The sequence below is a fragment of the Biomphalaria glabrata genome, chromosome 17, assembly GCF_947242115.1.
Source record: "Biomphalaria glabrata chromosome 17, xgBioGlab47.1, whole genome shotgun sequence".
Lineage (NCBI taxonomy): Eukaryota > Metazoa > Mollusca > Gastropoda > Planorbidae > Biomphalaria > Biomphalaria glabrata.
In genome coordinates, this window is record NC_074727.1 from 14,994,839 (window position 1) to 15,015,620 (window position 20,782).

Genomic DNA, 20,782 nt, shown 5'->3' on the forward strand with positions numbered 1-20,782 from the left:
CAAACACCAGAGGTCAATCTACTCCCTGACTCACACGCCATTGATAGCGATTAAACAAGAGGAGACAAGAGAATCAAATGGACGAGAGAAATGAATATAAACATTATCAAATCTTTCTTTGGGATAAACAAATGATGTTAAACCTTTCCCAGTATCTAAGCGGTAAAGCGCTCGGCTTGCGAACCGAGGTCCCGGGTTCGAATCCTGGTGAAGAATGTGGTTTTAGATTCCGGGATCTTTTGGCACCTCAGAGTCCACCCAGCTCTAATGAATACCAGACATTATCTTTAGTTGTGGAAAGTAAAGGCGGTTGGTCGTTTTGCTGGCCACATGACACCCTCGTTAACCGTGGACAACAAAAACAGATGACCTTTACATCTGCCTTATAGATCGCAAGGTCTGAAACGGAAACTATACTTACTTTTAATTTAAAACTCAACCAGGTTATAAGCAAAAAAACACAGGAATTAAATAAAATCTAACTTAATTTCAACCTTAAAGAGCAGAATGTTGTAGACAGACGGGCTGTAATAATAATATTACAAAAATCTATTTGACTCCTACATAAATTAACACGACAAGAAGAGAGGAAGGTCATGGACTTCAGATACAAGAGCTCATCTCAGATTTAAACGACACACCCACTCAGACAACCAACGAAAACGTTTCTACAACACCCAACCAACAAGAGAATGATTCAACATTGGCAATAAGCAATGAGCTACACTCAAAATTTTCTACTAACATAGACCGTACTAAAAAATACCGATCTTAACTCTTGACCTCGTATCCCTAAGCTAAACATCAAGAAAGTGACAAACACTTATATTGATGAAATAAATAAAGTTTCAGAAAACCATTTTGAAACACCAAAAAAAAAAGTGTCTGAGACACACCTCGCTACATACTGCGCTGCTGTGGCTGTTACGGAGCTCTCTGGACTAAAGACCTTCGAGCTAGGCCCAATTCATCAGGAACCAAAGGAAAATATGCCAGCATGGAAAGGACGCCACGGAGACAAAATTAATCAGCTCAGGAGCCATAGGGATTGTCCAATATCTTGGAAAACAGCCATTCCGCGAAAATTCTTAACAAAATAAAGACCATATTAAGAACAAATCAAACTGACGGACTATAATAGCCACACACAACTTTTATGTTTGAAAAATACTTGGAGACAGAAAGTTAAACTAAAGGACGAAACCACTAAAAGGAAAGAGCATAATACTCTATTTCATCACAAAAGAAAACTATTCCTCCGAAAATGACCCTATAATGATGCTGACAAAATTCAAAACATTGAAAAACTGTGCGTTCATCGAATAGTAAGCAGCGTTTTGGTCCGACCCTCTTCATAACAACGCACAGGCTGACTCTATGGATGAAATCCAAACTACAAACAATAGAATACCAGAAATGCCTGATGAGGATTTCACAGAAAGTTGCAGCAGCTATATCAAAAACTAAACTGTATTGCCCTATGGCCGGACTATGTACACAACTTTTGACTGAAGGAATCTACAGCCATACATGTACCACTTACATCAAGTTTTAACGAGTCAATATCAGAACCATCTTTACTGCTGACAGAACTCACTGAAGGAACCCCCCCCCCCCCAAAAAAAAAAAAAAAAAGGTGATCTCAATCAGCCATCGAACTTGTCCAATCACTTGCTTGTCAGTTGTATATAAACTACTGCTAGGATTTTCTTTCCTAATCAGGCCTTCTGTAACCACCCCTCAATACAATACATTAAACTCAAGAACTTGACAAGAGTTCTAAAATAATGTGTCACATTAGTGAGTAAATGAAATAAATAACAGCCGATACGATACAATTGGCAACACTATAAACTGACTACAATGTACATCACCGCACTGCCGTACTAAACTGTGTCTCTCTATCTCATCCTGGTACTGCTTCACTCGAGGAGTCATTCCACCTGGACTGACTTCACGGCCGACTAACAGTCCCTGTTTCCTCGCTGGGCTGAACTGAACTGCCTTTCACTTTATGTTTCTCATCAAGGCTTTCGATCACATGAGCAATCGCGGGTAATTTGTGCTTGTATTGGTCATACTAGTAATGTCCCTTGTCCATTGACACGGTTGACTGCCATGCAGCATGTGGAATCGCTTGTGTTACGTGTGTCAGTTGGTCACACACAACATTAACTCTATCGCTTCGCCAATACAGTAACAACACTGCTAGTTCCCTTCAGAAGCAAATACGTTTTAATTTTGACTAACAAAATGGTGGATTTTAATCGCCCCTGATCTGATGTTTATTGACAAAAAAGAAAGAAAAAAACGCTACCATCATTAACATCGCTTTACCACTACCCCATAATATAAGGAAAACCAAAATGGAAAAACAAAGATAATATGGGAACCTAAGCTTGAAGATTATGTTGTTATGGAAGTTGTTTAACATAACAATATACCCTGCTATTATATCAACCGAGGAGATAATGACAACTGACCTCACAGATTCATTGAAGACCCTTAACATTCCTATGAAGATTCTCGTTGCCTGTCATAGGGCGGTACTGCTGCAGACCTGCCACATAACCAGAAAATTTCTCAGTGGACACTATTAAAAGTACTACAATGAATTTAGTTCCTCTCTATCGAAGCTCGATCCTGGCAGTGCCAGAGAATTAATATTACTTCGCTCTTAACATATTTTTTAAAATTAATGGCAATGTCTTCAATTCCGAGGATAAGTGCAATGTTTCACGTGACTACACAGGATGAGTGCAGTGTTTCACGTGACTACACAGGATGAGTGCAGTGTTTCACGTGACTACACAGGATGAGTGCAGTGTTTCACGTGACTACACAAACCCAGTTTCTGCAACTGGTGCAGACAAAGCCGTTGTCCGCCGACAGTCTATTTCAGTTTTCTTTCCGTCTTCTGCGCTTGTCCTCAATAATGGTTTACCTTTGAATATCAAATGTATGTCCCGCAGTTTTATTGATTCTTATGGAAATTTGTTGTGATATCAAGGACTCTTTTCTCATACAAAGACAACACAACAGAAACATACACATAAATAGAACAGACACAACATAAAGAGTTCCTGATGAACGAGTGGCGTTGATATAGTGTGATCGAGTAAGGAACGAAAGAGTTTTTGTACCGCTTGGTTCTAGTTTTGATTGACAGAGGTCAGCCACTTCGTAACGACTAGACGTAGTTATGGTGGAGCGAGTGGCCTTCCAAGATTTTTCTGAGACATTTTTGTTCAAAAAAATCATTTTAATATGGTAGTGTTGTGCGTGTCATTTTTAAGCTTTTTTAAAAATAAGGTTGTCAAATGCCTTCGATAGAGTACCCAGGTCTCGGCTTTATAAACGTTACCATACTACTACTATTACTACTACTACTAATAATAATCTTGAATATACGTGAATTAATTTGCTTTACAATTGTGCTTTAGAAATGTCTTTAAAGACCAGCATAGGCGCCAACTTATTTTAACTGACATAGAAGAAAGCATCTGGCCGCAAGCGGCTTCGGAACGAGACAGCTGGCATACACGAATGGCGAATGTTTAAATCTACTCGACTTTATAATGTTTGAATGATAATCATTTAGATCTAGACTTAGAAGACGAGGCTCAAAGTGTTTCTGAACACTAATTTAAACTCTTTAATGAATAATGCCTACATGCGGAAATACCCAAAGACGTCTACTTTGTTCAAGATCCTTGTTTTCGTTCTCTATCCAAATTTAAATTGATTTCTTTTGTTATTTTTGAAACTATAACAGTCAAACTCGAGTTTTCCTCTTGTGGCCAACGAGCTAGTAATTCTTTACCCAACGATATATGTCAGCTGTCAAATTTCTAGGAAACTCAAACCAAATCATACTGGCAAATTTTTTATTTAAAAAATCAATTAGTGCGGTAGCATCAGTCATGACCTATTTTGAAACCATGCCTTTATTTTTGGTTCCAAGAGAAAGACAACCGTTGAAACTTGACCAGCATCTACACCTAGCTACGGTGCTGAGAGTATGGGTTTAAAAAAAAAAAGATATGATCTTCAAATCCATTCTGTTAGGTAAACTTCTTTTCACTTCAGATTAAGACGCTCGATTGCAGTCGCGTTACTGGAAGGCAGGGCGGAGTGCTGGCAGCACCGGGTGATGCCCATCTAGTGACGCCACTGCTCAACTCATTATTAGTCTCCCAACGCTTCGTGGCTCACGCCACTTTTATGCCTGTTGGATCACCTTCTACCTTAAAGTTGGAGCGATTCTTTTCGAGTAGTAGCTCATACTCTTCAGATTGACGTCTGATGGTCCCAGGTTCAAACCCCGTCCTCCGCCCCCAGCCTCCTGAGAGAGGTTTAGGTTAGGACGTAATAAGCAAACAGGCACTAGTAAATCAAACCAGTGTTAGTCTCACATCTGTAGGCTCCTACATGGAATTAAAACAAAATATGCATATCGTCCTTTGTCAACTGTGCGAACACAATTATAACTGCAAATTTATTGAGCTAGTACCAAGTACAATGAATAACAGCAACACATATATTTTATTTCCGACTAAGTGCCTAACCTTGGATTTGGTATGTACATTTATATGAAGAAATAGTTACAGTTTCATTTATAGCTATAAGAATTAGCATAATTTTTGCATAAACATAATTATTAATACATTTATTGATAAACTTTGATTATTATGGCTGTAGCACCCCCCCCCCCTTCTTTTTTTATATAACGGGCCATGTTTTAACGATGAACCTAACATACTTTTGTATATAACGGGCCATGTTTTAACGATGAACCTAACATACTTTTGTATATAACGGGCCATGTTTTAACGATCAACCTAACATACTTTTGTATATAACGGGCCATGTTTTAACGATCAACCTAACATACTTTTGTATATAACGGGCCATGTTTCAACGATCAACCTAACATACTTTTGTATATAACGGGCCATGTTTCAACGATCAACCTAACATACTTTTTGAGCCCGTGAATTAATGTAACTGTTACAAATAGAATTGCACGGCCCGCTCTCTCTTTCCTTCTCTCTCTCTCTCTTTTACTCTCTGGAGCTTCATTTTTTAAATTACATTTTTATTGTAATTCTCCCACATAGAGTTTGACTTGATTTGGAAAGATCCGCTTCATAATGCGCCCCCGACACATATACGCTCTCATATTTTGGGCCCGTTAATTTTAGTAGCACTCCTTTTCTCAAGCGTAAAATATCCAATGACCTCTCCCCTAAATGCACTATTTCCTGTTTTTTTTTCCTTTGACCTTTGCATTAGTAATTAACTTTATGATTAACCCATCACATCATTTCGGTCGCGTCCTTCAACTTTCTGTTCTATGTCTTCGTTATATTCCAGTGCGTTCACTTTCACATCGAAATTCCAGGAGATGGCCAATCACAGAATCGTGTTCTTTACTATTGTGAAGACCTCCTAGAGGGCAGATGATGTAAATGTCATCTGTTTCTGTGTCATCTGTTCAACACCGCCTAGCAGTAACGATGCTAATTCTCTATATAGCCACAATCTTTGTAGCCTACCGGCGGCTGACGAGCTCCCAATTACCGCAGCAGTCAAGTCTCGCTAAGCAACGTTCCTTATAATTTACTCCCACAGAAACCCACTAAGAGGCTTGATAAGCCTTCACATCTACTAAGAGACTTGATAAGCCTTCACGTTTACTCTTCTTGGCGAAAAGATTCTGGAAAGAATCAAAGATACGCTATAAAATAGAACAAATATTAATATCAGCAGCTGTCGAAATGGGATGAGCTCAATTCACAAAGTATTTTATATTTTTGGTTGTTTTCCCCAGTATTTTGCTATAGAACCTTTCTCCCTGCTGTTTTACTTTGAAACTATTTACATGAATAACTTAAAGTAACTATTTCTCAAATGAATGTCTACCATCCGTATGTCTACTTTTCTAACCGTAAACGTACAGTGATCTCGTGCTTAACTCTTAGACTACCTGGACCTAATGGAATCTAATCTAATTATATTTTTCTGAAGGTATGGAACACACACAGGGTCAAAGAATAGTCTAGGAATGGTCCAAGACGGTTTGCAAGTTTATTTACTTTAATTAAGGATAATTGCTTTAGTTAAAGTTGAATCGCTTCTTGGGGAAATTAAATATCTTCTTATCTTATATAATACAGACGTTACTTCAAAAAAGAAGATGATATTACGTCCTACGCGTCATACATTCAGTCAAGCATATTAACTATTAACCAATGACTTAAATTCTGCCAAGTCACTGGTTTTCCTGGCTAGCTCAGGCAACCCATTCCATGCTCTAATAGCGCTAGGGAAGAAGGAGTATTTGTACAAATTTGTCCAAGCATATGGGATGAGGAATGTACCTTCATTTTCATTTTTGTGTCTTTCTGAGTATTTTATTTAATTTTGTTTTTGTATTTGAAGATTATGGTTCAGTGTTTTATGTATAATTGCTACTGTGATTTAACTAAAGGTGTTACTCTAGTCAAGTGTGAATGATAAGCCTGATGATGAACCAGACTTAAATGCTGATCATGATTTCGAGTTTATATCACCCAATATCACAAGCTGTTCTGGAAGGCCTCGTCATGCATCATGAGCTAGACAACGCACTGATGCCCTGGTAAGTATCTATCCTGTTATGAATTTTTTAACACGACTTAATACACAACAGAAATAAAAGACAAATTGGCTTCATAACTGTTTGCATGAAAACATCTTTTTCATGTATTGTAATAAATCTGTTGGAGGCACTCTCTGCGCATGTGTATAAGGAATGATTAGCACAATTTCAAAGCGATAGCACAATATTTGTTCAAACTATTAATATCATATATTAGACATTAAATGACACATTTTATGTTTCGACAACTTGAAAAAAAAAAAGTTTTTTTTCTACTAAATGACTTTTGATGCACTCGTATTCTTATATGTAGATGTCGTGGTATCAAAACAACAACAACAGCAATAATAACAACAAAAAAGGTTTTTTTTATTTTATTAAGCTATAAATTCTGTTAGAGCTATAGATTAGTAAATTATGGAGTGGATGGATATATCAAAACGATTCCTAATTCTACATATCACAAGTTGGCAAAAGTATATTTAATTACGATTTATATCTTTTGTATAATGCTTGAACTTATTGTGGACTCTTTTTTAATAATAAATCATTGTTTTTTTTTACTCGAGGTCACTGATAGATCTGTCACGTGACTTAGTGCGTTACGTAAACCTTCATCGTGTATTTCTATAACATAATGTTTTTCTAGACCATCTTGAATGAAAGCAGTACGTAATGAGATAACAATTTTAAAGAGAATTCATAGTACGATGTAGACGCTAGGAAAATACATTTCAGCAGCTCGGAATACAGGAAAACACTTGGCGACCGAATGCGCTCCTTCCCAACGCCTTGCATAGTTTAAATAAATGTGCAACGAAAAAAACAAACGGGACATTGTATTAGACCCTATAACGTTACGTTTTTTTTAAACACTACAATTTTAGCCCTCTTCCGAAAAAAAATGTCGATGTTGTTAACTGATAAATTAAGCAATATACGCCTTCATGCAGACGAAAATGTCAGACAAATCTGTTGTGTTAAATGTGTGCGAAGAATTGTTTGGAAAGAGATGTGCAATTTATTGAGACAATTACGGTACTTTACTTCTGTTTGTCAATGTAACTGTCAGAGCTAAATGTTTCGCCTTGTCGAACTATTCGTTCTAATAGAAAAGGACAGACAGACACGATGAAAACAGAACGAGATGGGCAAGAGTTTGATCTTAGGTAACAGATGGTCTTTTTTTTTTGTATGGAAAGGTAAATTACCAAGTTGTCAAGATTTCGTTGCTCTGAAAGAACAAGAACAAGAACTAAGAAAGATGAAACCATTGGAGCCTCAAAATGTAATTGAAAAGAAGAAAAAGGCATATAATTATTTGCTAGAAATTCCTAGATAATCGGAAAGTCTCTATTGGAGGAGGCGCGTTAGCTAAGTGGTAAAGCACTTGGCTTCCGAACCGAGGCGGTCCCGGGTTCGAATCGGGATCTTTAGGGCGTCTCTGAGTCCACCCATGCTGACACCCTCGATAACCGTGGGCCACCTTTACATCAACTGTCCTATAGATGGAAAGGTCTGAAAGGGACACTTTAAACTCTCTATTGGAGACTTAAAGTAGTTAAAGGGTTTTTTTGGAATAGGGAGCCCGCGTTAAGAAAATCTGGCTTCCATGCATTCAATACATGTATGCATCATTTAGCAACATAGACTCGTGGATAATAAATGATCATATGACTACCACTTAGCATGGCTTGAAGTATCCCCCTCCCCAATTGGACTATGAAGTTAAAAATAGAATTGGGTGAATGAAGTTTGCTTTAGTTTTTCTTAGGCTATTGCTGCGATTATTGTAGATTTGCTATAGTTACGGAGCTCATTATCTGGTGTGAGCTTGCGCTCCCAGAACTAGTTTTATATGCAATTTTAGCTATTTTGTAAATGTATTTTTGTTGTATAGGTTAGAGTTATTTTTATATATTTTATTTTTATAGGTTAGTGTCAGATTTTATAATTGTACTTCCGCATATTTATATAGGTTAGTGCGGGATAGTATAAAAGTAATGTACTACATGCTGTCTTAAAACAGTTCAGTGTACAGTTGACCAGTGGTCAGTATAGTATGTCTGTGTGACAGCCGAAGATCTTTGTGGTCTGTCGTCTAATTATTTTTTATTCTGTACTTGGGACGGCCTGTAAGTTTGTAACTATTTATTTTTTTACTAGATCTATGTCACACTATGTGTAAGGTAGTTATTTTATTTTCTACTTGGACTATTTGTCATAATAGTTGGAAACATGCTGTATTGAAGATGGCGGCGTCCATCAGTCCTAATAGAATATAATATAGTTTTGCATTTATGTATTGCAGGCTATTGTTACTGCTTTTAGCTGCTACAATTGCACTGCTTTTAGCTGCTGAAATTACTCTGCTGAAATAGCTGCTGCTTATAACTGCTGTTGTAGATCTATTCTAATTCTAGAGAATCTAGTGTTATATTGTTTCTGCTATTGATAGTTTTGTTATTGTTTCTGTAGATCTATTCTAGATCTAATTCTAGGGAAGCTAGTGTTATTTGGTTTTTGTAGTATAGATCTAGGTCTAGGGTAGTAGTTGTAGTGATTTAGTTAGATAGTTGGGTTGATCAGTTTGTGTTAGATAGTTGGTTAGTTTGTTAGTGTTTGTAGTGGTGTAGATTTAGAGGGTTTTAGTTAGTTGATGGGTTCAGTTGTAGTGTTTAGTGTATATATTATATTTTATTATTGATTTATTTTTGTATGTAAATAAAGTTCCTTTTTGTTTTATTTATCGTAAACTAAAGTTTGTTATCTTGTTTTCATTTAGTTAAGTTAGTATAGTTGTCTGGTTACTTAGGTGACTCTAGCCCCTTGGTCACCATACCGAGGTGCACAGATTGAGCCCACCCAGTAGCGCAAACATCTGCCTACTGTTGGTAAATTTTAATGTTGAGCAGCAGAGAATAGGTCCTCCCACTCGCGCCTGCCTGACCTGCTCACACTGGTAGAAAAACAGATCTATGTATGAAGTATGAACACAACTTCATGTTAACTTTCCCGTGGCAACAAGTACCTACTTCCTATGGGATGTAGATAAAGTTTATTTTGCTTTGAAGTCTTTATGGACTAGACAGAAACTGAACAAAAATAGTGACATTTTTTGGAGGGATAATAGACCGAAAGTCGGTTAACTCTAGCTGGTATATTATATTATTTTTTACAAAAAAATATTCCCTGATTCCGATAACTTACTTAATTTAGGTGTTGTGTTGCCCAACATTTAATAACAATGTCAAAACTATCCCAAGTCTGGCGGACGTTTACTAAAACTATATCACCGTCTCCTATTCCAACTAAAAGAAGGAAAACTGATTGATTGTCGCGAAAATGAAATTCGTTTTATTTACTGGGATGTGTACTGTTAAGTTTTTAACTTTGAATGGGCGAGGAAAGTTCTAGAAACGAAATTTTATCTCGTACTTTGTTTTTATTTTTTTAAAAAAGCCGTGTGATTCAACTATCCCTTGGTCTATTGGACCGTTGGGTCACCACGCAGGATTTGTCGACCAACTTTCTTCATTCCTCTCTGTCTTTAGCCTTGAATAGAGCCTCATTCGACGGCAGGCCCCCCATTCTTTTATGTTGTCTTCCAATCGCTTTTTCTGTCTTGTCTCTTCTTCTTTTTCCTGATACTATTCCCTGAAGGAATGTCTTTACTAGCCACGAAGAGCTTTTAATATGGCCATAGAGTTTTAGTTTGCATTTTTTTTTTCAAACTATTTAGCAGAGCATCGCGGGGTCCACTCGCTGTAGTCTCTTATCTCAAAGCTTAAACAAGTAACATAAAAAAGTTTTTTTTCCTCCTTTAAGAATCACAGATAAATGTTTCATTTCTGATTCGGGTTCCCTAGAGTATATATCTTTATCGTGAACAATCCAGTTCTTATATAAATTGAAGCAATGTGTTCATAAAATGGTGAGCAGAATGTGCATGAAAGTCTTTTTATTTATTCAACTCTTTACTGAATACAAATGAATATTTAGTCGAGTGCGGAAATACCAGCTAAAAGAATGTTAACAAATAGCCTAATGTAATTTTAAGATATTTTGAAAAATTAAAACAGTCAAAACTGAGTTTTCACTGTGTCACCAATTATCTAGTAAAAGTTTCTACACAAATATACTTTTTCTTTTTTTAGCTAGCTATTTGTTGCTGAGCTTTAAGCTCTTTACATATATACATAAACTGTCAAATTTCTAGAATATTAGTCAGAGCCGTTTTTCAAATACCCGTTTCGATTCCAGCCAGTTTGCACCAATGTTGAATTTGCAAGCTTAGAGGAGGAATTATAACAAATAAGCAATAGAAGAATAATGTTAACTTAGATATTTTAAATATAAAATGTGATTTTACAGCTTTTCAATAATTCTCTTTAGAAATCTATTTAGCTATTTATTTTTAGCATGTATTTAAAAAAAAAACTGATTTTTCTTTGGAAGGCCAAGTATTGTAACAATTAGTGTTGAAATAGATAACATCTTACGTAATCAGTGCTGGTATTATCGTTAGAAACTGATTCCATGAGTATTTTCAATAAAGAGCTTAGGAGAAATGTGCCTTATTTTGATTACTAGTGTCACCATATATCAAATAGCTTAGGGGCTTTATCAAATCTATATCCGGCCCTGTTTATAACATGAAAGGTCGAGACATTTGTTTTATGTTACACGAATGGACATTTAATAGCAATCAAAAATGTATTTTTTTTCTTCTGTCAGTATAGTATACTGAAACCTTATAGGCACTAGAATTATATTTTTAGAAGAAAAAATCAATTAAAAGGGTTAATTAATTAGTGGTAGATTCTCGATCTAGATCTACCTAAAGAAAATCTCTTTTTGTTCACACTTACGTATCATGTCTTTTGTAAGGCACCTATTTACTTCTTTGAAATAGGCAACTTAAACTAGATCCTATCTTAATATTTAGAAGATGCGTAAGATGTTTGGGGATCGTCATTTCTTAATTAATTAACAGTCTAACGTTTCGTCCAATAAAATCAGAAGGGTGGTCTCTCGTGGTTAGCAGTGATTGGTCGAAACCAAAATTGTACGTGGTTAACTTTTGTTTATTTCCGGTGGAAAATATAAAACAAAGAACATGTATGTAACTGTACTAATGGAACAATTTCGAGGTTGTTGTTTTTTCAATGCAAAGAAAGACGAAATTCGTTGCGCATATTTTCTGCGCATCCCACAATTTAAATTAAGAAAAAAAAAAAGATGTATTTGAAGGATTCTACGCCTCACTGACATTAAATTGCAACTGTAAATTTTACCTATTTCCTTTTAATAAAATTTGTAAAAACAAAGCTTTATCTGACAAGATGGTACATATCTAATTTAAATTTCTTAGTGTAAGACATTTAAACAAATATTCACTAAGTAAATATGTGAGGATTCAATCAAAAGCCTGAGAAAAACGAAAGCAAACCACAGTCACTGAATACCGGAGGAGGGGGATTGTTGAGAGTCAACCACACCTGATTAAAAACTAAAGTAAAACTACCGTTACCAAAATCCATGAGCGGAGCGAGGTATACCCCCACAATCCCCCCCCCCCATCAAGAGTCGCTGGGATCCATGAATAATGTAAATCTACGACTTTTCAAAAGTATGAGAATAACTAAAGCAACTTTTCAACGAAATCAATTCAGACGGTTCAAGCGCATTTCCCAAAATGAATTAAAAAAAAAAAAACTAAAGCAAAACTACAGTACCCAAATCCATGGTACTATGAGCGTAGCCGGCGAAAGTATATCAATAATAATAAAATAATAATAAATCAAAACTAGGCTTAGGCCTTTCAATTTTCATGAACGTAGACATAACAAAAGGAGGAGTGGGTAACATTCATTTACCCTCACAATAAATAAAGTTGATCAACAATTCAGGCTCTAGTTTGAGAAAAACTAATACAAAGTAAAATAATACATCACTCATGAGCTTTGTCACCCGTGGGGGGGGGGGGGGGAGGGGATTCCATTCATCCTTCGCCAATTAAGAACGAAAGCAAAACAACAGTCACCAAATTTCATTGATCTGTTTTCCTTCCATTTGTTGGGCTTTATTAATAAAGTGCAGTGAATAGTAATATTTGATTTACACTCTTTTGTTATTATTAAAGCTTTACATCATCTGCCAACATAGATAGTAAAGAGATAGCTTAAAATTTAGATAATAAATAGGTAGGCCTACATTTAATTTTTTTTTTTTTTTTGAAAAGTGAGATATTGCGCCTCTCAGAAAATGCACTATTAAAGGTCAGAATACAGGGAAAAAAACTGCCCCCGGACTTTGCTGGAGGGAGATAAGAGAGCGCAGACCACCTAAAGCTTATTTCACTTACTCCTGAAAGAACTTATTCTAACAAACAAAACAAACAAAAAATTACCCCCCCCCCCTCCCAGAAAATAATCCTGGCTACGTATAATTATAACAAAGAGACTATTTAGACCTATACCTCGCATCGCCACGGTTATCAGTAGGCTTTAACGGTTGGTATTTAAAAAAAAAAAGGCAACAGACTAACAAAATCTACATTGTGATTTTTCCCCCTTCAATGAATTTCTTTTCATGAGGGATATATTTTGGATCTAAAATTTCGTAAATAAACGAAAAAGAGATCACTCTAAAGCCACGAATTTTAGCGAATCGACGGAATCACGGCAATTTCATCACAAAACATATACGCCTAATTGATATTAGCCTTAATCCATTAAATTCAAGACTGGAAAGAGAGTTTTTTAACACAAACATAAATGAGGCCCCCAAAGTGTCCACTTGTGGGTCTTCAGTTTGTTTATCAATGTAGATAAAGGAGGCAGGTTTCGATAGTTGACGCTCGAATATCGGATAAGCTATATTAAGCTACGAAGATCAAATTATTAACATTCACAATTTTTTTTTCTTGCACCTTACAAAATGGACATAGGCCTACTCTCATGGGTGAAAGTTTTGCTGGTGTGGTTGTTTTGTTTATCCAGCTGACGTTGTTCTTATTTTTATTGCATTGCTTAATATCCATCAAGTATTCAATGGAGTGATTGTTATGAAAATATGGTTCAGTGTCAGCCTGTCCTAACAGGCACGAATAAACGATCATTTGCTTGTAGGTTGAGATGCGAACAAAGATTAATTGGACAATGATCAGTCTCAGTCTCTCATTCCTGGCCTATTAACAAGTCAGGGCGTTACCCGGGACCCTATGCTATTTGAGATACACAAGGCAATTTATTTCTTAGCTTTTTCTTCAAAACAATTTGCAAGTTGGGGCCTTAATAAGCTATAGTTTATGTTGTTTAAGTAAATAATCACACTTTCCTTAATACAGCCTCCCAATCTGTATTTTTACGATTAATAGTAATTTATACATTTTTTTTTTTTACTAAAAAAAGTGTAATTTATGAGAAAACGGCTTAAATATTAAATTTGAAAAATTAACTGCAAATATTAAATCGCATTTTCAATATATTTTGTGAGTTTTTGACGGGACAGTCGGACTGACATCCCACATAACTAGTAGCGCCTTTTTTTTTCCCCTTTCGTGTCCTCTAAAAAAGGGGGCAACACTCATACCGACAGAGGAAATCGTTTTCAAATTAAAAAAAAAAGAAAAGAAGATGTAATTAATAGGCCTATATAACATTCTAATTCATAATGTAAAATAAAGTTTAAGAAAGATGAAGTTAAAATATGTATTTTTTAAATTATAAGTCATCTAGTTCTTTTCCAACCTCTAGGCTATGTATGTGGCATGAACTAGCACCGACGGCGATGATAAAACACAAAAACTTTTTAAATAAAATTACGTAAATATTTTTTAGTTTGTCCGTGGCCACAAACTTTCTGTTTATTATTGACTTGTATTGAAATAATGAAGGGAAATCTCTGAATTCAAACCTCTGCTGCCTTGCAACTATAGGCCTACCGGCCGCCTACCCTTACAAGGGTCATCGGAAAGGCTTCGGGAGTAAACCCTGAAGAAAAATGATGAGCTGGCAAAATTTAGGCTAAGGCGCACAATGCTACATCCTGGCTACATCCTGGCACACATGCACTCTTACTTTTATTTATCCATTATATTTGCCTGCACTTCGGTTGATAAGCACGCTAACATGGCCGCTAAATTTTGATCGCTTGCTATCTGATATAGATCTATATTAACTATATAAACTTCTAAACCAAAAAGTAATTATTAATTCAAGGTACACACAGTCTACAGAAATCTAGATGTACTTCTACATCTTCTAGCTGTAAAACATCACAAATGAGCATTTGATTCAATTATTAACACCATACATCATTACATGATCATGATGATGAAATAAAAACAACACGTTTTTATTATTTTTAACAAATAACATTATTAAATATAATTATATAATTTTATTCTACTTTTCTAGCAATCTTGATATAGGACTAGGAGTAGGTGTGTAGGTTCATAAACGTTACCAAGACCAAGTAGATTTACCTAACTAACCTAACTTAATAAATCTATTTAGATTTTTATAGAATATAGGCCTATATATTATAGTATAATATCTTATTAGCTGAATGCAAAAGAAATGAAGCTCAGCCAAGAGAAAGAAAAGAAAGCCCTTTCAGCTAGCCCTAGCACAGATGCATATACATGCATGAACTGTGGCAAACTCTGTCGCTCCAGAATAGGCTTGATCAGTCACTCCACATTCTGCCCCATCTCAAGATGTAACCAAAGCCAGTGACTCATCTGGGCGCATCCATTGTCTTCTGAGATAGAAGGAACCATATATATAATATCTAATATAATTCTTGACTACTCTAGAGCTAGAATTTAAGAGTTGTCACTATTGTCAGTAAATAGCTAACACATTTTGTTTTTTTCAAATCTCAATAAGATGTTACTATTCTGCTTTAATTAATGCACCAATTAATCATTCAGTTCACTTAATCTAGATGAGTCATTCTATATAGTTAGAATTAGTTAGTTAGAATTTATATCATCATTAAATAACTGAAATAATGAAGGTTTAATAACAAACTTCACCTCGAGATCTAACAAGTGCTAGTAAATAAACCAATTTAGATAGCCTGTGAGTCTATAATCAGATATTTTCGTGAGTCTGTTAGTGAAAGTTGTATATAATATGTCAAGTACAGGCAGCAACAGCAGTAAATGGGACTCATGTGTCAGATACAGAATTATGTATAATTGAATGATTGGGTTGAGAGTGAAAATAAAGTTGTCATGAGGCAGCTGAAGAAACTCAAAAGACGCAGAGGAACTTATGAAGCAGGACAGTTTTAGATGTGTTAAATATTTTTTGAAATAGTAATTTCAATTTATATTTACGTAGCAAACAGCATATATTTTCATATCCATTTTTTATACACAGGATTATTAAAATGTCCAATGAAGACTTTGTGCTAACAGGTTCAAGGCCACCCTCTGTGTTGTCTAACTATAGACCGAATTCTGCCAAACAGAATGGCTATCACACTATAGCCAGAAAGTCTTCAGTAGATGAAACACTGTTCAGGTTAGTCATACTTATTACCATGAAGTATGTTTTCTGCATTTGTATTGTTATAATTGTGGTGGCGATGCGGATTCGGGTAATCATGTGTGTGTAATCAGCTTACACAGATAACAAATGAAAAGTACTAGACTAGGGGTCAACCAAGGCGAGTGGCAACACTTTGACATTTCAGGAAATATGTGTTGTGAATACTACTCACACCATTCACGTCGGATATGCTCATATGATCATCCAGAAGGAACAATTGAGGATCTATTGGTTTAGAGAATGCCCTTGGAGAGTGAAGTCACTTAACAACTTAATGATTGAGGAAGTCATGATTCAAGATCCAGTCTGGTACAGTGAGTCTTGTGTGAAGTCGGTTCAGAAGAGTAGAGTCCATGATGAGGTGGAGAGTTCAGTACAGCGGTAAAGAGTTTATACAGAAGTCAGGTTATTTACAAGAGGTGTGATGGCTGAGTGGTAAAGCACTGGGCTTCTGAACTGGTGGTCCCGGGTTCGAATCCTGGTATTTTAAATTTTGGGATCTTTGGGTGTCTCTGAGTCCACCCTGCTCTAATGGGTACCTGAAATTAGTTTGGGAAAAGTAAAGGCAGTTGGTCGTTGTCCTGGCCACATGACACCCTCGTAAACCATCCATCCATCCATCCCAGTGGCGCTACAGCCCATGGAGGGCTCTGGCCTGCTTTAGCACATCCTTCCATTCAGATCTCTCCACGCCCTAACCCCAAGCTGCTTCAGATCTGCTTCCACGTCATCTATCCATCGCATTCGGGGTCTGACATTCTTTCAAGGTGACCTGCCCAACGTAGTCTGTTAAGTTGGGCTAGCGCACCTGCTCTATAAAGGCTTAGCACGTTCCATGTCGCAAAACAAAAATCATGTCCTTTTCCAGGCCTAGGTCGTTTTCCGTTGAGATCTGTCCGGGTTTTCTTGTGTGTATTAGCTTTCGTAACAGTATTTTTTATATGACAGAGTTGTTAGCCCTGTGCATAACCATCTGGGGGGCTGCCCCTTTCAGCTCTCTGGATAGCTGCCTTTATTTTCGGGTAAGGTGCCCTAGCCTTTGTGGATCCCTCCACTTCCTGCAAGGCAGCAGGTTTGATTTTGGTCCACCCCGGGTATTTTATTTCCCCGGTACCCACCATATCTGGAGGGCATTCCCCTATCCGCCACCTGGGGAGGCGCTCGATGGGAGATCAAAAACTCCACACGAGCCCTCGTAAACCATAGGCGACAGAAACAGATGATCTTTACATCATCTGCCATATAGACCACAAGGTCTGAAAGGGAAACTTCACTGTACAGTGAAGCATTTGTAAAATTAGTGCTGCATTAGCTGTGAAAATATTATTTTGCCTAATCTACAATGAAACCATCAAGGGAGGGTTTCTAACATGATGAAAAGCATTCTAAACTGCATAATTAAACATAGGAGTAAATTATCAATATCACAGTTAGAGAAACAAGGAAAGATTGGATCTTTGCTTTTAGATGAAATAGTTATAGTTGAGTATGTTTTACATTCGGCCGTTCCTTATGAATTGAAGGCAACTTTGTCCTAGATGTGGGGATGGCAGCAGGCAGGTTTTGAACCTAAGACCATCAAGACAACAGTCCACAGCACATACCACATCACCAGGCAGAGTGTTGGACAAATATATACATATTAAAACAAAACTTAATTCAATGCATATCTTTTAAGGTCAAGAAAAATAGTAATTAACTTTAGTTGTCTCTGATCATAAATAAAAAAAAAATCATTTAAAAAAGAGCTTACTTCCAATAAAGGAATCCAGGATAGGGTTGTTGTTATGTCAAAAGCCATAGCAAGCTAATTACAATGTAATGTACATTATATTTAACTTATGGTCAATAATGGAAAAATATACTTTCTTTTCCCCTATGTTTTCATGGGTCTAGACTAAATTACAGCCATAATCTTTATTCTTTGGATTTGAAGAAGTCTTAATAATGCTTTGTTAAAACATTATTTAAGCAAAAGTCTAGTAGCCACCAGAAAAAAAAACTAAAAATTTTTTCAAAGTATTTTAAAATTTATTTCATTGCAATTTTATAAGCTTAACTATAAATGAAAAAATATGTCATTTGGCTTTAACATTTAATAATTTAAATAGTTGTTTATACTGTATTTTTTTCCCCTTACTAAATTTGATTATTATCCTTCTTCAGATCCTACTACACAACAAAACTTGATGAGCCAGTAAGTCTTGATAAACCTCCTTGGGAATACCCTCATATAGAGAAAACACTAAGCGCCAAAAAATCTCAGGAATCAACTAAGGCTAAATATAATGGGCCTCCTTTGCTTTGGTGCCCGACCCCCAGAGAAGTGTCACATACAAAAAGTAAACAAAAGCCAGGGCCTAACGATCCTCTCTATTTATGGAATACAAAGCACCACTATCGCCACTTAAAGCACACTCCATCTTTCATTGATGAGACACTCTTTGGCTCTAGGCTGGAGAAGCCGTCATTTAAAGCACCGTGGAATGAGAAGAAAAAGGGGGAGAAGATAGCGCCAAGGCCACTTTTATGGGGACCTCCGATGAAAGGACAACTGTCTGATACTGATGTCAGGCATACTGTGAATGACAGTTTTCAGAGACCTTCTTCAGCTAGGTCAACAGGTCGACCTGTATGGAAACCTTAAATAAACAATCTTTTATGAATTTAAATGTTTGAACATTAAGATGGTCTTTCGCTGAAGTTATACAGTTTATTACTCTGTGAATCAATATAAGATTGGAACAAAAACTTTCTTTTATTTAATGAGAAGTTTTTTTTTCCTAATTGAGAAGCAGGCCTTTGTGTTAAAGTATGTTCTAAATCCACCAAGATTGCAATCCCATTAATCTTCTTTGACATTTTTGTAAGTTGATGTCAGTTTGCAGAACAAGATCTCAAGAAAGAATGTGACTCTCTGTTTTTACATTTCAATACTACTGGGCTCACTGAATTGTATTCGATTTATGAAATGAGGTGCTAGTAACCACTTTTATGGTTGCTTTAGTACAAGCCTCTTTTTCTCTATCAGAATTTACAAATAATTAGGTGTGCACCAGTTTCTTTCAGACTGAAGGAAAGAACAAACTGAAAAATAGCATGTCATCTATACTATGGAGTCTGCCAAAACATTTAAAAAATGTTTATGTTTCTTCAGAAAAGAAGATTATTATGTCCTAGTCTTAATCTCTCAAAGAAGTGCAGGGGATGGCAATGGACAGGGTTTCAACCTGAGACTCTATTTTTTCGACCAGGCAAAATAAGATATTGATTAAAAAGTGTTTTCTGTTTTCTAAAAGACACTACAAATGGTAAAAAACATTTTAACAAATACCCATCTTTGTTCAGTTTCTTCACTTATGAATAAAATTGATTCCCATATATGTGTATAAGTACTAATTTGTGGAACGATTTACAGTTTAGATATGCTTTATTGTTAAATTGTGTGAATCAATTAACACAAGTTTTTCAAATAAAGTATTTATACCTTGAATGAGACTTTAAATATTTCAAGTTGCTAAAAAGTTAAAAATGCTTGTTAAAATACATGCCAAAGTTTCTGCATGAAACAAATGATAAACGCACTAGGTGTTTTTGTTTTATGATGGAGTGGCAGATTTCTCTTCTTACTTTTCTACATTGTACTATTACTTTTAGAGGTACTATTTAGTGTAAAGCACTAAAAAGTATATTTTTTAGTATTGTAAAGTTAAAATATGTAAAGCACATTGAAGTTTTTTTTTTTTTAGAAATGGTTCAAATTTAATATTAATATCAGAACGAAAAAGGCAGATGTCTTCCTTTTTAGTGGCAACATGAATAAAAGTTTTTTATGATTATATTTTACGAACATAATATAATTTGCTTAAGTTTTAATGTTGATACACATAACCTTGTACCAAAATAATCCTTTTGCTACAGGACATTAAAAAATCTGCACCTTGTTACATTTCAATTTTGAAGACTTGGTTGGATAAGGTAAAAGAATAAGTAATAACATACAAGAAGAGAAGGTGATATTGAGAAATGTGGGTAACTTATAAGGGAACCTTAAAAAGACAAGAAAATGAGGAAACAAACATTCTAAAAAAGGACAAAATATTGAGAGAAAAAAAAAAAAGGATACGCTGTTATTGCAGTATTACAATTTTGTTCTAGATGCTTGTCTTTGGTCCAGTACAACAATGTTTTTAGTTGTTTTTTAAAATCTCAGTAGTTAAAAGATGGGAGTTACCCCCGTTTATTACATTTTAGCATGTTACTTATAGAAATTGTTCATAGATTTATCCTTAGTTAACTGTGACACCTAATCTCTTGAATTTCATTTCTTCAAATGTATTTAAGCTTTATGCTGAAACAAATGGAATAGAACTGAAGATAATACTTAGGAGACAAAAATGGAAATTCCAGATCCTGTGATATATCACTTGCTAGGTTGTTCCTTTCCTTTTTTTTTGCACAATATTTTCTCACTTATGGTATTGTCAAGATTTTTTTGTATTTCTCTTAAAATTTTTTTTTTGCTCTTCACAAGGAAGCAGAAACAAAACAAAACCAAATGACAAAAACAAAC

General features: G+C 35.6%; 2 protein-coding genes across 4 annotated transcripts in view; one reads left to right on the forward strand and one right to left on the reverse strand.

Annotated features, from left to right (window-relative positions):
* The window catches only part of LOC106067169 (uncharacterized), a 79,523-nt gene extending 67,926 nt beyond the window's left edge, over positions 1 to 11,597 (reverse strand). For both annotated transcript variants that reach the window (XM_056015971.1, XM_056015970.1), the window contains exon 1: positions 11,515 to 11,597. In XM_056015971.1, the coding sequence (XP_055871946.1) occupies positions 11,515 to 11,521 (7 nt within the window). In that variant the 5' untranslated portion in view covers positions 11,522 to 11,597. The remainder of the gene's footprint in view (positions 1 to 11,514) is intronic.
* A 3,124-nt stretch (positions 11,598 to 14,721) lies between these two features.
* LOC106059165 (RBPJ-interacting and tubulin-associated protein 1-like) lies at positions 14,722 to 20,721 on the forward strand. Of its 2 annotated transcripts, none has more exons than XM_013216721.2 (3): positions 14,722 to 14,868; positions 16,039 to 16,182; positions 18,376 to 20,721. In XM_013216721.2, exons 2-3 carry the CDS (start codon positions 16,049 to 16,051, stop codon positions 18,854 to 18,856), a joined length of 615 nt encoding a protein of 204 aa, XP_013072175.2. In that variant the 5' UTR covers positions 14,722 to 14,868; positions 16,039 to 16,048; the 3' UTR covers positions 18,857 to 20,721. The 2 variants fall into 2 exon arrangements, with proteins under 2 accessions (XP_013072175.2, XP_013072177.2); XM_013216723.2 differs by having other exon boundaries at positions 14,742 to 14,851.
* The last annotated feature ends 61 nt before the right edge of the window (positions 20,722 to 20,782 follow it).

Bases quoted from the DNA above. Each gene is read 5' to 3' on its own strand.
- LOC106059165 (XM_013216721.2), top strand. From the start codon at position 16,049: ATGTCCAATGAAGACTTTGTGCTAACAGGTTCAAGGCCACCCTCTGTG. The intron at 16,183-18,375 runs GTTAGTCATACT...ATCCTTCTTCAG, and splicing joins GTAGATGAAACACTGTTCAG to ATCCTACTACACAACAAAAC.